Source organism: Solanum verrucosum, unplaced genomic scaffold, assembly GCF_900185275.1.
Source record: "Solanum verrucosum unplaced genomic scaffold, falcon-dt-bn FXZP01000231.1, whole genome shotgun sequence".
Taxonomy (NCBI): Eukaryota; Viridiplantae; Streptophyta; class Magnoliopsida; order Solanales; family Solanaceae; genus Solanum; species Solanum verrucosum.
In genome coordinates, this window is record NW_026020176.1 from 655,171 (window position 1) to 670,149 (window position 14,979).

At 31.7% G+C, this 14,979-nt stretch overlaps 1 protein-coding gene across 1 annotated transcript; it reads right to left on the reverse strand.

Annotated features, from left to right (window-relative positions):
* Positions 1-2,719: 2,719 nt before the first annotated feature.
* Positions 2,720-3,832, reverse strand: LOC125828976 (uncharacterized). Its single transcript, XM_049508271.1, has 2 exons — positions 3,037-3,832; positions 2,720-2,994 (listed from the first exon to the last, which is right to left on the reverse strand). The coding sequence occupies exons 1-2, from the start codon at positions 3,830-3,832 to the stop codon at positions 2,720-2,722; spliced, it is 1,071 nt and encodes a 356-aa protein (XP_049364228.1).
* Between the last annotated feature and the right edge of the window lie 11,147 nt (positions 3,833-14,979).

Here is a 14,979-nt window from a genome sequence, read left to right on the forward strand (position 1 = left end):
ACCTCCCCTTCCACACCTGCAATTTGCTTTGGATCTTCTTGATAAGTTCTGAGTAATGAACCTTCTTCTTCTTAGCATGCCCAATGGGACATCCAAGATAAGTCAATGGAAAGCTTCCTCTCATAAATCCAGTAGTATCCTCCACTTCATGAACTATGACATGTGCAGTCTTGTTGAACATGTAAAATAAACTCTTTCCTTTATTAATAAGTTGGCCTAATTGAGCTTCATACAACGGAGAGTTTCCATGATTAATTGCATAGATTTTTTGTCAGCAGATGTGAATATGATGGTATCATCTGCATAAGCAAGATGATTTAGTTGATCACTCCATTTGGGTAAACCAAAGCTCTTAAACTCATTGTTGTAAAACAAATGATTTAGAGTCCTAGATAATACTTCAGCTGATAATATAAAAAGTGCAGGTGATAAAGGATCTCCTTGTTTTACCCCTCTAGTGGAGTGAAAGAAGCCATGAGCCTGCCCATTAACTAGTACAGAGTACCAATTATTGGCTACCAACCTCCAAATCATATCCAACATCCTGTTATCAAAGCCCATTTTCTCCAATACACTAATCAGAAACTTCCAATCCACCCTATCATAAGCTTTAGCCATGTCTAACTTAATGACCACATTAGCAGGCTTCCCTCTTTTTCTGATCTCTGAGATTATTTCTTGTGCCAACAATACATTTTCAGTGATATTTCTCCCTTTAACAAATCCTGATTGGTTAGGAGATATCAGTTTTGGCAGTATCCCTTCCAACCTATCATGTATAAGTCTGGAAATGATTTTGTTAAGAAAATTGCTCAAACTAATTGGCCTAAAATCAGAAAAAGATTGAATAATATCTTTTTTGGGTAATAGGACCAAATTTGTATGAGTAATAGACTTAGGCAGTGAGTAACCCAAAAAGAAAGGATGAACCACTTTCACATTATACGTACCAACAATATCCCAACAAGTTTGATAAAAGTGACCTGTAAACCCATCTGGTCCACAAGCACTCTCAGCATTAAGCTCAAATACAACTTTCTTGATCTCCTCTTCCTGTGGTATTGCAATCAAGCTGCCATTTTCATCTTGTTCTATTTGAGGATGTATATATTGTAATAAGGACAACTCAGAATTAGTAGCTCCCCCGATGAACTGATCTTTAAAAAAACACACAGCCCCTTTTGCAATCTCTTTATCATCCTCAGCCCAGGAACCATCTGTTTTCATCATTTTGTTAATTTTCAGCCTCTTTCTTCTTCCCTTTACCAGACCATAAAAAAATCTGGTATTTCTATCTCTCTCCTCAAACCATTGCATCCTAGCTTTCTACCTCCAATACTCTTCTTCATAATGAATATAGAGCTTTAATTTAGCTTGAGCCTGCTGTAATACTGCTCTATTTTCTGGAGATGGACATTCTTCAAAAAACTCTTCTTTAATCCTCACAATTTCCTCCCTAATAGCCAATTGATTGAAAATGTCTCCAAATTTTTCCTTGCTCCACTTTGACAGTGCTTGCTTAGTACTTTTTTGCTTTAACTTGAGTTGTATAAATATATCCTCCACATCATCCGAAACCCAATTTTGTAGCACTACATCTCTAAAGTCATCACTTTCTGTCCAGAACTTCAGGAACTTGAAGGGTTTAACAATTTTCTGATTGCTGTTCCCACAAGTTAATAACAATGGAGCATGGTCAAACCCTGTTCTGGCTAGATGTTGTAAATTGGTGTCTCCATATAAATCAGAAAACTTTTGGTTCACCACCACTCTATCCAGCCTTTTGAAAATACATTCATCATTTATTTTGCCATTCCACAATGTAAAAGGACTCCCATAAAATTTGACATCAGAAAGATCACAAGAGTTAATACAGGTGGCAAAGTCCTCATTTTCCTGAGGATACATAGATAAGCCTCCAATCTTCTCCTCTACGCCCATTATTACATTGAAGTCTCCACCCACAATCCAAGGTAATGAAAATTATAACTAATGGAATAAAGCTCATCCCAAAGTCTTAACCTTTCATTAGCATTACATTTAGCATATACTATTGTTGTGATCACTTGATTACCATCCTCTAAAGTAAGCTGTACGGAGAGTTGTTGCTCAGTGCCTGAAATAATTCCCACCTGAATATGTTCTTTGATAAAAATCCAAATCTGGTCATTACTATTATAATTCACATAGCTCATCCCCAACCTCCTTTTGTATTTTTGAATATGTCTAGAGTCCTGAAATGGTTCCATTAGAGCAATCACTTCAAACTTATGATGTTTGTTTAACATTTGCACTTTATGAAAAGCATTTTGTGTATTCACCGATCTAATATTCCAAAAAAGAGCTTTTACAGTCATTGAGTTACTGTTTTTACCCCTCTTTTGGCCTATATCCTTGTTGGAATGCTGCTTGTGCTTTCTCCCTTACTTTTACCTTTTTTGGATTTAGGCAAAATTCTAGGAGATAGCCCTGCCCCCTTGCTTACTTTATGTATGATGTTGTTGTTGTTTTCCTCTTCTTTATCTTCTTCTCTTGTGCATTCATCTCCTTTTCCATTATTTTCTAGAGCTAAGATTTGTTTGGAATCTGCAGGGACCTTATACTGGCCTTGGTGTGACACTAGTGCATGCAACCTGTTCATTGGATGTGATTTCTGATATGTACTAACCACCCCCACCGCCATATCTTTCTGCCCGGTATCCCTCTCTATTTGCCATACTTACTCCTGTATAAAGTCAGGTGGGAATCTACCTTCATGTGCTGTAACCATTTGTAGTGGTCTCTGATCACTAATATTTGTCATATCATTCATGTAAGTAAGATCAGTATGCTCATTTTGAATTGTACATATCTGTAATTGCTTCTCCTTGTTAATCCCCTCGGTATTTTCCGTTGTAGGACTATCCACATCTTCAATTGTGTTTTGCTCAATGTTCACTTGCCCATCTGCAGGTGATTCCTCCATTTCCTTTTCAGTTTGTTGCTCCTTATCATCTGCTCATTTATCCTTGGTAGGCAGTGTTGTAGAGGAATTACATATCTCATCCGGAGTGACCATTTGCTGCTCTATTGCCCTCTGTTTGATTTCCATTTCATTTACATGGATCTTCTCAATATGTATCTCCTCAACTGCTGCATTTAGTTTACTAAACTGTTTTGTCTGATTTATGTCCTTTGTGTTTCCTATATTGCTTTGTTGCTGAACTTCTTTTTCTGTCTTGTGATCTGTTAATACATCAAAAGTATTTGCAATGTTAACACCTTCTTGCCCTCCTGCAACTGTGTTTTCACCCCCTCCAACATGAATCTTATTGCTAGGAAGTCTTTTATTAGTAGGAAGCCATCTTTTAAATTGCCTTCCAACTCTAAACACAGGCTGCTCATTCTTTTCCATGTTATCACCCTCTTCTATTTCCTTCTCTTTTTCATTGTCCTCCTTATATCTCCGCAATTCTGGATGCAAAATCCGACACTCCTGTTCCGCATGTCCTTGTAGTTTGCACTCTTTACAATACTTAGGTAACATATCATATTGTACCTTTATTCTCTCAATTCTAGATGTTGCTGCAACCTCATTGACAACTTCTAACTCAACAAAGTTAGGTAAATCACATAGCAAGTCTACTTGCACTTTGACCCTGGCACAACTAGGTCTTGTCTTGTTGATAGTAGCAGAATCTAATTGTAGAGGTTTTCCAATTGCATATGCTAATGAAAAGATGGATTCTTTAACGAAAAATGTTGGCTTCAAATCCGGAAAAGAGATCCATGCCATTGCCTGCGTAGTTTCCTCATCTACATTGAACTTAGCATCATAAATCAGCGGCCTCATTAAATATGAATATCCATCCTTAGAAAGGATATAATAGCTTGATTTTGACATAATATTAATAAAATCATCTTGTCGATTAAACCTCATTAATATATGTCTATTTCTCAATAACCCAATCTTACAATCTCCCTTAACATTGCATTGCTTTGGTATTTAAGTTCTAAGTTCCTCCAAATCAGGCCACCCATATGAGAATTTACCAACTACAACATATTGTAAATTCTCAATGGTGTTCATTCGATCAACTTCAACTTCCGTCCAAGTAACTCTGGGAATTCCATTATTATAACAGATCTCCTTAATGGGGATAGGCTCTATGGTCGTTGTAGTAGGTACTACCATATTGTTACCTTTAACAATATTGACATAACGATTTGTAGATGATGCCGCATCGTTGATTAAATCAATAGGAGCTTTGGGCATCTTAGGTTTTACAACCTCAGGAGTAGTGCAAGAAGGCTTAGATGGGTGTATAAGTGGTGGAAAATCAACAAAATTATTTGATCAGTCACAGGAGGTGGCTGACCAGTGGCCAGCCCGGCCATAACTGGTGGCAATATTCAAAAAAGACGGCAGCTAAGCAACATATGTTAAGCAGTGGTGGCGGTGATTTCCTTATAGGAATTCATGCCTAAATTTATGGATGTTTTTTTAATTCCTCACATTACTTTCTTTAATAAATAAACACATTACTTCCTTTAATAAATAATTATTTTTTATTATTTTGTGATGCAATCTAGATAAGGTAAAAGTAAAAACTTTTAGTTTTTCCATCATTATTTCTTAATTTTACAAGTGACTGATATTTAATATAATATTTATTTTTATTTTATTTCTTTTATGATACAATCTAGGTAAGGTAAAAAGAAAATACTTTTACTCTTTTTAATATTACTCCTTCCCTGGTTAGTCACGCTTTTAGAATTCTTCCTTCTCTCTTCTTCCTTCTTTTTTTCTGTTTCTCCATTGTTGTGTTTCTTCTGTTTCTCCATTATTGCATTTTATTATTCTTGCACCATTGACCGGAGTTTCTTCTTTGTTTATGTTTTAGATGGATAGGACACCGCGGAAAATCCCTAGGCTAAACAAACCAGTCGTTGATAGCCCCTCCATCATATGTTCTAGTCCTTTGTTTGAGTTGAACGCGTTCACTCAAACTCTGATAAAAAAAAGGCGGAAAAGATGATAATAAAATAGGTAAAGAAAAAAATGAATTTATTGTCATCAATTCCTCATCAACCAGCAAGATTCAGTAGAAATCTCGTTTGATTCTCAATCAAAACAAAAAGGGTAAAGAAAAGGCGAGTGAAGCTTCTATATCTGAAAACTATCAACATGATAGTGATTTTGAAGATGAAATGCAATTTCCAAAAGATTAAGATTAAATACAGATTCTAAAGCATTAGAAAAATCACGTAAAAAGGTAATTATTTAACTCTGAATTGAATCTCTTTTGATCTAAATAAACTTGGACACCCATATCGTTATGAATCTTCATTGGTGGAGATGGACCATTCACGACGTATTTGAGTTCTAAATGAAATATGATCGTATCCACACCCAATTGAAAAGATATAGTATGCATCAAGCCTTCGTATTTGGTGTTTGAATCATACATCACTACTTCGACATCGTACTCCACGTAATTAATTACCTATATAAAATTACAAATTATCAATCAACTTCATAACTTAGCAGAATGCATTTCATACATAAATTAAATTACACAGTTTATAATAGTTGTCACTTAGCTTTATATATATGTATATATGTGATATACCATGAGTTTACGGTATTTATAATACATTTCACTTATAAGTTGTGTGTGTCTAAGGCCTTTTTGCATGGGTTTTTATGTGTTTTATTGTATTTTTGCAGGAAAGATGTTCAGGCGTAGAGAAAAATGCAGAAAAAGGGCATTCACGAAGGTGATCTACGGACCGTAGGTCCATTGATGGTCCGTAGGTGATGACCGTAGATCAGCAAGCAAGGTATGGATGACAAATCAGGGAAATCTGACAAAGTGTGGAACCACGGTGGCCATTGACGGTCCGTAGATTGATCTACGGACCGTACTGATCGATCCGTAGAATGAGACTGCGAGGGTTCCAGTACTTGATTTTTGAAGATTCTAAGTGCGGAGCTACGGAGGGGATTGACGAACCGTAGATCGATCTACGGTTCGTACTGCAAGTCCGTCGTTTGCTTCAGAGAAGCTGATTTTTGGAAGCTAAAATATTTTCTAAGTCTTGGCTGACGGAAGGGACATACGGACCGTAGATCCATCGACGGTCCGTAAGTCAGTCTCGTGGAACGAAGACGCGTGCCTGAACAAACTTTCCTTAAATTGTTTCCCTTTTAATTTAGGATTTGTTTTCTATAAATAGGGCATGTAAACCTCGTTTTTTGGGGGTTAGACATTATTATTCTAGTTTTGCCTTGTGACTTTGGAGATTAATTTGCAACTCTAGCAATTATTGATTTTCGAAGTTCGTGTTGAAGATCTTGGCTTTGCAATTCAAGTTAAATTTCTGGGTTTATTATTCTCTTTACGTAAGCTCATGATTTCTTCATCTAAAATTATGAATTGTGTTCTTGCCAATATGGGTAACTAAATCCACAACTAGGGTTGTGGGAACCATGAGCGATTAACAAAGTATGAATAGTAAATAAGCAATTCGTGAATAGTGTTTTGCATGCCTTGATAATTCTTTTGTTTAGAAGTCTTTTTAACGAGTGCACGCGTTAGAACTCGCCTTGTTGCTACTTGCCGGACCAAGGAGGTAATCAACAAGAAAAGAATTATCAACATAGATTTAGTGTGATACTATCTAATAGGCTAGTGTCGATTGGTGCGAAGTAATAACTAAGCCAAACATCGATTATGATGTCTAATATGAGGTAAAGGTAAGGGTTAGTAAATTATACACACGTAGCCGGACCAAGGTGCGGGGTGAAATTCTCTAGATGCCGGACCAAGGATTTAGAGATACCTAACTTATCACTTTGCATGTAATACACTAGAAAAGGATTGTTGTTACTAGGATTACTGTGTTATGAGCTTGTGGGGAACACGTATACCCTGGTTATTTCTCTTATCTTGATAACAACCAAAGTCGAGTTTTGATTACTGATTACTTATTAAGTTCTTACTATTTGTTTCACACAAACACAACCCCCTTTTTATTACCTGTTTCTGGAAGTAATTTAACTAATTGAATATAATTGTTGGTTAAAGTAAAGTCTAAACCATTTTCCTTGTGGGATCGACCCCAACCTACAAGTTGGGTTCTTTACTTGATAACGATCACTTATACTTCTGAAGGGAGGTGTAATTTGAGCGTATCAATATGTTGGTATTAATTATTAGTGGTTAGTATGAGAATCAATGGTATACATACGAGTGTTGTTTTTAAGTAGTTGTCAGATCAACATTTTCACCAGAAACAAAACTACATAATACCTTTGAGATTGCTTATGGTGTTTATAAAATCATAATTCACACTATCAATTTCACCACACAAATTAGCCAACTCAATATTTATTTAAACATGTTATATATACCAAATCAGGCAAATTAATACATTACAAACACATTGTCACCAAATCACGTACCACAATTGGTAACTATCACTTACCAAATGACTAACCAAATCATATACCAAAACATAATTTATACTATCAACTATACTAAAATATGCAACTCAATATTTCTTTAAACATGTTATATACACCAATTCAGACAAATTAATACACCAATTTGATGTACGAAAATATTTACAACAACACTTATCAAATCAAACACCAAAAAAGTTGATATGAAATTTGGTTTTTATAAAAAATATAATACACAAGATCAACTAAACGAAATCATCTACACCATCTTTAAGCATTATAACCAACACGTAATTCTTTAATTTTGTTAGCTATAATATGTACATAAATATTAATTTTTAACTTGATTTTTATACAGGGTCAAAAAATTACTAATTACACCAAAGCACATACCATAAGTATTTGAGAATTAAGATATAAAATTCGTTATCATACCAATCAGACAAACAAATTCACCAACACACATACCAAATATTGATTGAACTTGATATATTATATAAGGCCTTAAAAAATATCAATAACAAAATATCACACACAAAAATAAATTATTTATTTATGTTCTTTATATGAGGCATGTACCATACCTATTACATCTGATCACATATTAAAAGATTTTTTCAAATTAGATACACCAATACACGTATCAGAATTTTAACTTGAAGGTGATCTTTGTATAACGTATAAATATTAACAATAACACCATATTGATTTTTGCTGGTAATATAACATATGCAACATACCAATTAAACTGTTTTGATGGCAGCATGCTTACTTAAGTTGTATTGTTTTATACGCACATTAACCAAAAGTTTATTTTCTATACCACCAAAAACCTAATAATATAACAAAACCCTAATATTATACCAAAAACTATTACCAATATATAATGCTTATTCAACAATAAAATCCATCCAATCGATGCACCATGCTATTAACGAAATCATATAAATTTTATATTACACCACAACAACGTACAATATAAACAATTGGCTAATTATCAAAAACATTAAACACAGATGGTGAGAAAAATCAAATATATAAACAACGTAGAAAACACCAATTCAATTGTTTTTATTCACATACCTGATGAGTCCCATCCCCCGTTGTGTTGTATTAGAATTGAAAAATTGTTGGTATCCATTTTCAATAGTTGATCAGAGTAGTCAGGGAGTTTTATTTTTGTTAGAAACCTCTCTTCATGGAAGAGAATATTTAACAAATATGAGTAAATCAGGGAAGGTAAATTAATTGGAGAAAATTAAGGGATATGTAATAATGTGGGTTCTACGTTTCTTTTTTTCTTTTTTAAATATTCTAATTTTACGTTTTTAAAAAAAAAATAAAAATAAAAAAATTATAATTTTGTAAAAAAACTTATAAGTTAAAAAAAAAAAGTATTGTTATACAGTAGTAATTAAGGTACTTAAGTTGTATACTTAAGTTTCTTTTTGGGAAAATTAGCAAACTAGTAAAAAATCCTAACATAATTATTAAAAACATCTATAGTTTGTAAATATTACTAAAAATGTCAAAATGTCAATATTTTAAAAAACATTGTGTATCCTAATTTAGTTCCTATTTTACCTCACCTTAATTAAAGTTTTCTAACTCATTCTCTCTCATATCTTTTCAAAAACAAAAAAAAAGTATTTTCTCTCTCACTATTTTCCTCTTCCAATTCTTCTTCATCTTTCAACTCCCACTTCTCTCTCTTCCGTTTTTTCGATTCTTTTTTCCAGAAATAGAAAAAATATATCTCTTAAGATATTCACAACAATCCCTTGGGTTAAGGTATGCATATTTATCCAATTTTTAGGTTTGTTTACTGGTTTTATTTTTGTTTAAATCTTTCAAAATTTTTGTTTGACCAATTTCGTTTAGAGTTTGAAAGCCTCAAAATCACTCTAGAGCTATCCAACTAAATCAGCAATTTTCAAAGTGATTTTCCATCCTTTATTGATTATATTACCATTACAATATTTACATGTTCAGTTAAGTTGTTAAAATCATAAAAATCATGATTTTCTATTAGTCTCGAGTATCTGTAACAATTTTCTTTTGTATTCAAAATTTATTAAGTATGCGTATTGATATAAAATAATATTGTTATTGTCTATGGATATTGTGGGTTTATCAGTATAGATATTGTATTCCTTAATTTTTTTTATACTTTTTGTATTTGTGGACATTCTATTAGTTTTGATAATATACCCACATACTTGGACTCATCATATCTATGTATCCTTTTCTAGTTGTGGACATTTTAAGAGTGTTAATTGAATCCAATCAATTAAAGATACACATTTACTTTATATAGTTGTATTCATTTTTTAAGAAATAGTGATGTTATTTCATTATGTTATATCTGTTGTATTTTGTGTGCAGTATAGTTTGTTTTGAGATAAAACATGTTTCGGTCATTATATGAGAATCAAGTATTTGTTAACTGTTGAATCATTAATTTGTTTGGAAGTTTGGACATGAAAGTTTTTTAAATATCTTGGATAATTATAATTTTTTTGGATGATGAGACAGAGTTTTACTAATGCACAAGTGAATACGGATTCAGATTTGGGTTTGCTGAACAAAAAAATAGAAAGAGGAACATAACAGACGGAGAAGAAGAAATAAAGAGTGAGAGAAGAAGGTTACAAAAATTGTATTCATATTAATTTTTGTTTGTCAATTATTTTTCTTTTACTCAACATTTATATTTGTTTTAAGAACATTGTATTTCTTTTTTAGTTTGTAGTCATTTCAATAGGTATGCCAAATGGATTTGTATTTCTTAAGCATTGGTGTATCATATTTCTTTCACAGTCAATTTGTATTTTTTTTAGAATATTGTATTCTTCCTCAAAAGATTGTATTATTTCCACTATGTATTCTATTTTCTTCCAAAATCGTTTATCCTTTCTTAAATCGTTCATATGCAATGATTAGATTATATTTTTATAATACAAATAAAAGAAAAATATATTTGGCAGCCATGTAATACAATTTTGATCACTGGATATAATTTTTAGTTTTCACTATGAAAGTAAAATACATACATAACTCAATGGAGGATCATCAATGGAGAATTGAAACTCGTTAATGGATGCTGAGGAAGACGTGAGAATTTGTGCCTATTTTAGTCTCCTAATCTGTAAATTAAGTAATAATATATTTTCAGCACTATTTACTTAATTTGAAAGATTCTCTCCCATGATTTTCTCTAATTTGTTAATTGCTTAGTTGTATTTCATTAAGTTAAATCAAAGAAAAAAAATACATAAATCAACAATATAACAAATTAAAATATTTACATTTTTAATAAATATTGAAAGTGTGGCTAAGGAATTCTATTAAATGCTAAAATATTAACATTTTGAAAATTTTCCCTAAGTTTATGACATTTTTAATTAATCTCTATTTGTCTATCTACTTTATATAAGAGCCCGTGTCAGGCCCAATATATGTTACTCTTTTTGTCCAATTTATGGAGGAAAAAAAGTCATATATAATCTTTACAAGAGTTAGTCTTGATATTTTATTCCTACAAAAAATAATCTATCAAAAATTACATTTATTAATTTGATAAAAATTATTTGAAAAAATTGTCCTTCAAAGTTGTAAACAAATTGTCCTTCAAAGTCGTAAATAATCTTTACAAGAGTTAGTCTTGATATTTTATCCCTACAAAAAATAATCTATCAAAAATTACATTTATATATGGCAAAAAAAACTTAACTATACAATTTAAGCATTCAAATTACTTCTATATAACAATAGTTTGACTTTTCACCAACATAACAATAAAATAATTACAAAACAGAACAAAAAAAAAAAACAACCAAAAAAATATAAAAATATAATAAAGGGACACGTTTCTTGTCCCTAAACTCTCCTTTTTTTAATCTTTTTCCTAAAATATATCTCCTCAATATTTTTACTTCCTATCTTTCTCTTCTTTTCTAATTTTCTTCCTAAAATATTGAATAAACATATTCCCATTTTCTCTCTCCACCCATTTATTTTTTGAAATTTTTCTCTTTCCTTTTCTTATTTCTCTCTCTTCACTCGTTTCTTCCTCCTTTCCTCTTTTTTTTTTCTTTTACCATTTTTACCCCATTTTATTTTCCTCAAATTTTCTTTGTTTTTTCTTATTTCCCTCCCTTCAAATTTTTATTTGAATCATTTTATACACCAATGTAGGTTGGAACATATAACAAAAATTGATTTTTATCATCAATCTATGAATTTATTTTTAAAAAATTATTTGACTATAATTTGATATAATTCATTCATTATGGTAAAATTGAATCAGATTAAGTTGAACTTGATACCAAGGTTAAATCATATTGTACAACATATAAAGTAATTTGATCACACTAAAAAGTTGGTACATACTTGATTAGATTATGATGTTACGTATTATAGGGTTGTAACATATAGCTAAAATTCAACTTTACCATCAATTATAAATCAATATCTTTTATAGTTCTAAACCAACATATCATAATAAATATTATCATACCATACATCAAAATATATACACTATGACATATTTGTAACTTTAAATCATCATTATTTTTTAACCAACAAATCCACAAATTATTTTTAATTGTTATAGTTATTATAATTTGAACTTGACACAAAGATTATAACACATTACACACCATGTAAATTAACTTGATGATACTAAAAAAAATGATAAATATTTGATTAGATTATGGTGTTGTGCATGGTAAAGTTGGAACATATAACTCAAATCAACCTTACCATCAATTATAGATCAATTTCTTTTATAGTTCTAAATCAACATATCACTAAAAAAATTAGCCACACTAACCATCAAATTTAAATCAACAGATTATCAATATTTTAACTATATAATCCATCAAAACATATACATTAAAACATAAATCGCCAACTATTGTACCAGATCAACCATCAAAGTAAGTTCCTTAATACATATCACTATTTAAAATAACATATCATCAACAATTATACCAAATCGGTCACCAAGTGTATACACTAAAATAAGTTTGTGTTTAAAAGTTATGCCGATAATTTATGCACCACATGATACAAATCATATCTATGATCATGTGGATCTTCTTCAAATTAACCATTGTAACTTTTTCTCCTTACCTTTTTTTTTTGCCGATTTGAATGTAATAATGAGAGAATCTACACTAATATCTTTCTCCTTATTACCTTTTTCTTGCGAATTAATTGTAATTTCACTATTGATGGCATGAATTGCTCTTTCATATTCACTTATGAGAAATATAGTGAATGCATTCAACTCAAAACATAATTTAAAACATAGGATAGAGATGTTAATATTGTGTTGAAGCCTTCACCTAAGATTTTTTCTAGGAGTAGAATTCAAGGATTAAAAACAATAACAAAATAATGTTTGTTCTTGAATTAGAGGTGAGCTTTCTTTTTAAAAAAAAGAATAGAAAAGAATTAAAATTAGCAAGAATGGAGGTTTGACCTAGATACTAACAATGGAAGAGATGAGAGAATATTTTTGTGATTCAGATGAATAATGGAGAGAGAATAAATAGATTTTGTTATGGGTCCCAAAAAATAAGTAAACTAACCCAAAAATAAAATGAAATAACGTGTATTATTTAAAGTGTCATATTCGTAATTAAAAATTTAGTTTTGTAAATAAAAAAGAGTATATTTTATATTGTAAATTAAAGTCTTAAACACAATATCCTTGTTATTTTTCCATATTTCTATATAATTATGTATATAATTACACCTTTGATAAATAGTCTAAAATCATGTCAAAAAGATTTTATTTTTAATTTAATATTTTGTTAATTAGTTTAGTTTGAATCAATTATTTATATTTGTAATAGGTTAAGTATTTTATTCTGATACGATTAAGAAGCTTGTTAATTAATTAGTATTTTAATTTGTAGCCAATTCACCTACTAAACCAATAGGTTAATTTATGGATTAAAATCGTGATGCAATTGACCATTCAATTCTGCTAAAATTGCAGCTCACTAGCCAAATTTTTCACCAACTCGGCCCAACCCATTTCCTGAATACAACATGAAATCACCCAACGGTCCATTACATACAAATCCCCCAAAAATTTGAGCTGACCAACCTTATTTCATTGAATTTTGAATTTAAATTCTCTCCGGCGAAGAATACACAATTTCACCCTATAATACATAAGTTTTAGAAAGGAAAAATTCTTAAAAGTGTACAAGTCTTGGTCTGCTTGTGGTGGTGGAAAGCTCCTGCATAGCTTGTCGTTTCTAAGTTCAGTGCTCAACAAGAAGTAACTCCTTTCTTTGTAGTAATATTTTTTTTTCATCTTTTCGTATTTCGTTGCTGAGATGGCGTTTTGAAGTTTTCAATTTGTGATAATATATGTTGTTGTTGTTTACTTAAGGTTGTTGTCTTAACATGTTGAGGAATTAACAACTTGCACCACTGTGCATTAGTTAATTCAGTGTAACAGAATTAGTTAATTGTTTCATACTGAATAGTCAGCTACTTAGCTAGTCGGTTAGCTACTTAGTTAGTGGGTTAGATTAGTTAATTATGAATCACTTGTAAATTGATCATGAGTGACAAGTATAAATAGTTGTAAATCAACATAAGAGGATTCATTCAATACAATACATTTTTTCCCCCAAAATTGTTTCTCTCTGTTTTTCTTCCGCTAATATTCTTCCATTGGATTTCATGGAGATAGTTGAATCTTAACATAGTATCAGAGCAGTAATTACGTGAATCTAGGGAATTTTCATCACGAATTGTTGAAGATCGAGAGATTCACCTTCTCTTCTCGCACAATTTCCTTTTCTCGTCTGCAATTTTTTTTTGATTTTGCACTCATGAAAGTGGATGGAATTTCTGTCTCTGTTTCTAATATTGTTGGTTCTAAGGATTTGATTGAGATCAATTACAATCATCCACTGTTTCTGCATGCGTCCGATGCTCTGAGCTCGATGTCAATTGGTATGCCATTGGTTGGCATGGAGAACTACTCCTTATGGCGTGAAGCTATGCAACTTTCCTTACTCACATGAAACAAGCTTGGTTTCGTGGTTGGATCTGCCACTCGAGATACGTTTGGAAAGACTTATGAATTGGTTATGGGATCGTTGTAATGCTATAGTGACGTCGTGGATTATGAACAACGTGAGTTGCGATCTGATCAATGGAGTTTTGTTTCGATCTAGCGCACACACAATTTGGGAGGATCTGCGTGAGGGATTCGACAAGATCACTGCATCACGTATGTTTTCGTTGCACAAATCGATTTTCACCTTGACGCAGGGAACTCTTCCAGTTTCCATTTACTACTCTAAGTTGAAGGATCTACGGGATGAATACGACTCGTTGATGCCTCCACCTTGCTGCGATTGTGTTAAATCTAAGGAATATGCTGCTCAACTTCAATATCAGCGACTTCTCCAGTTCCTTATGGGGCTTAACGATGGATATGCCTCAGCAAGGAGCCAAATCCTGATGAAGTCCACCATACCTAATGTCAATCAAGCTTA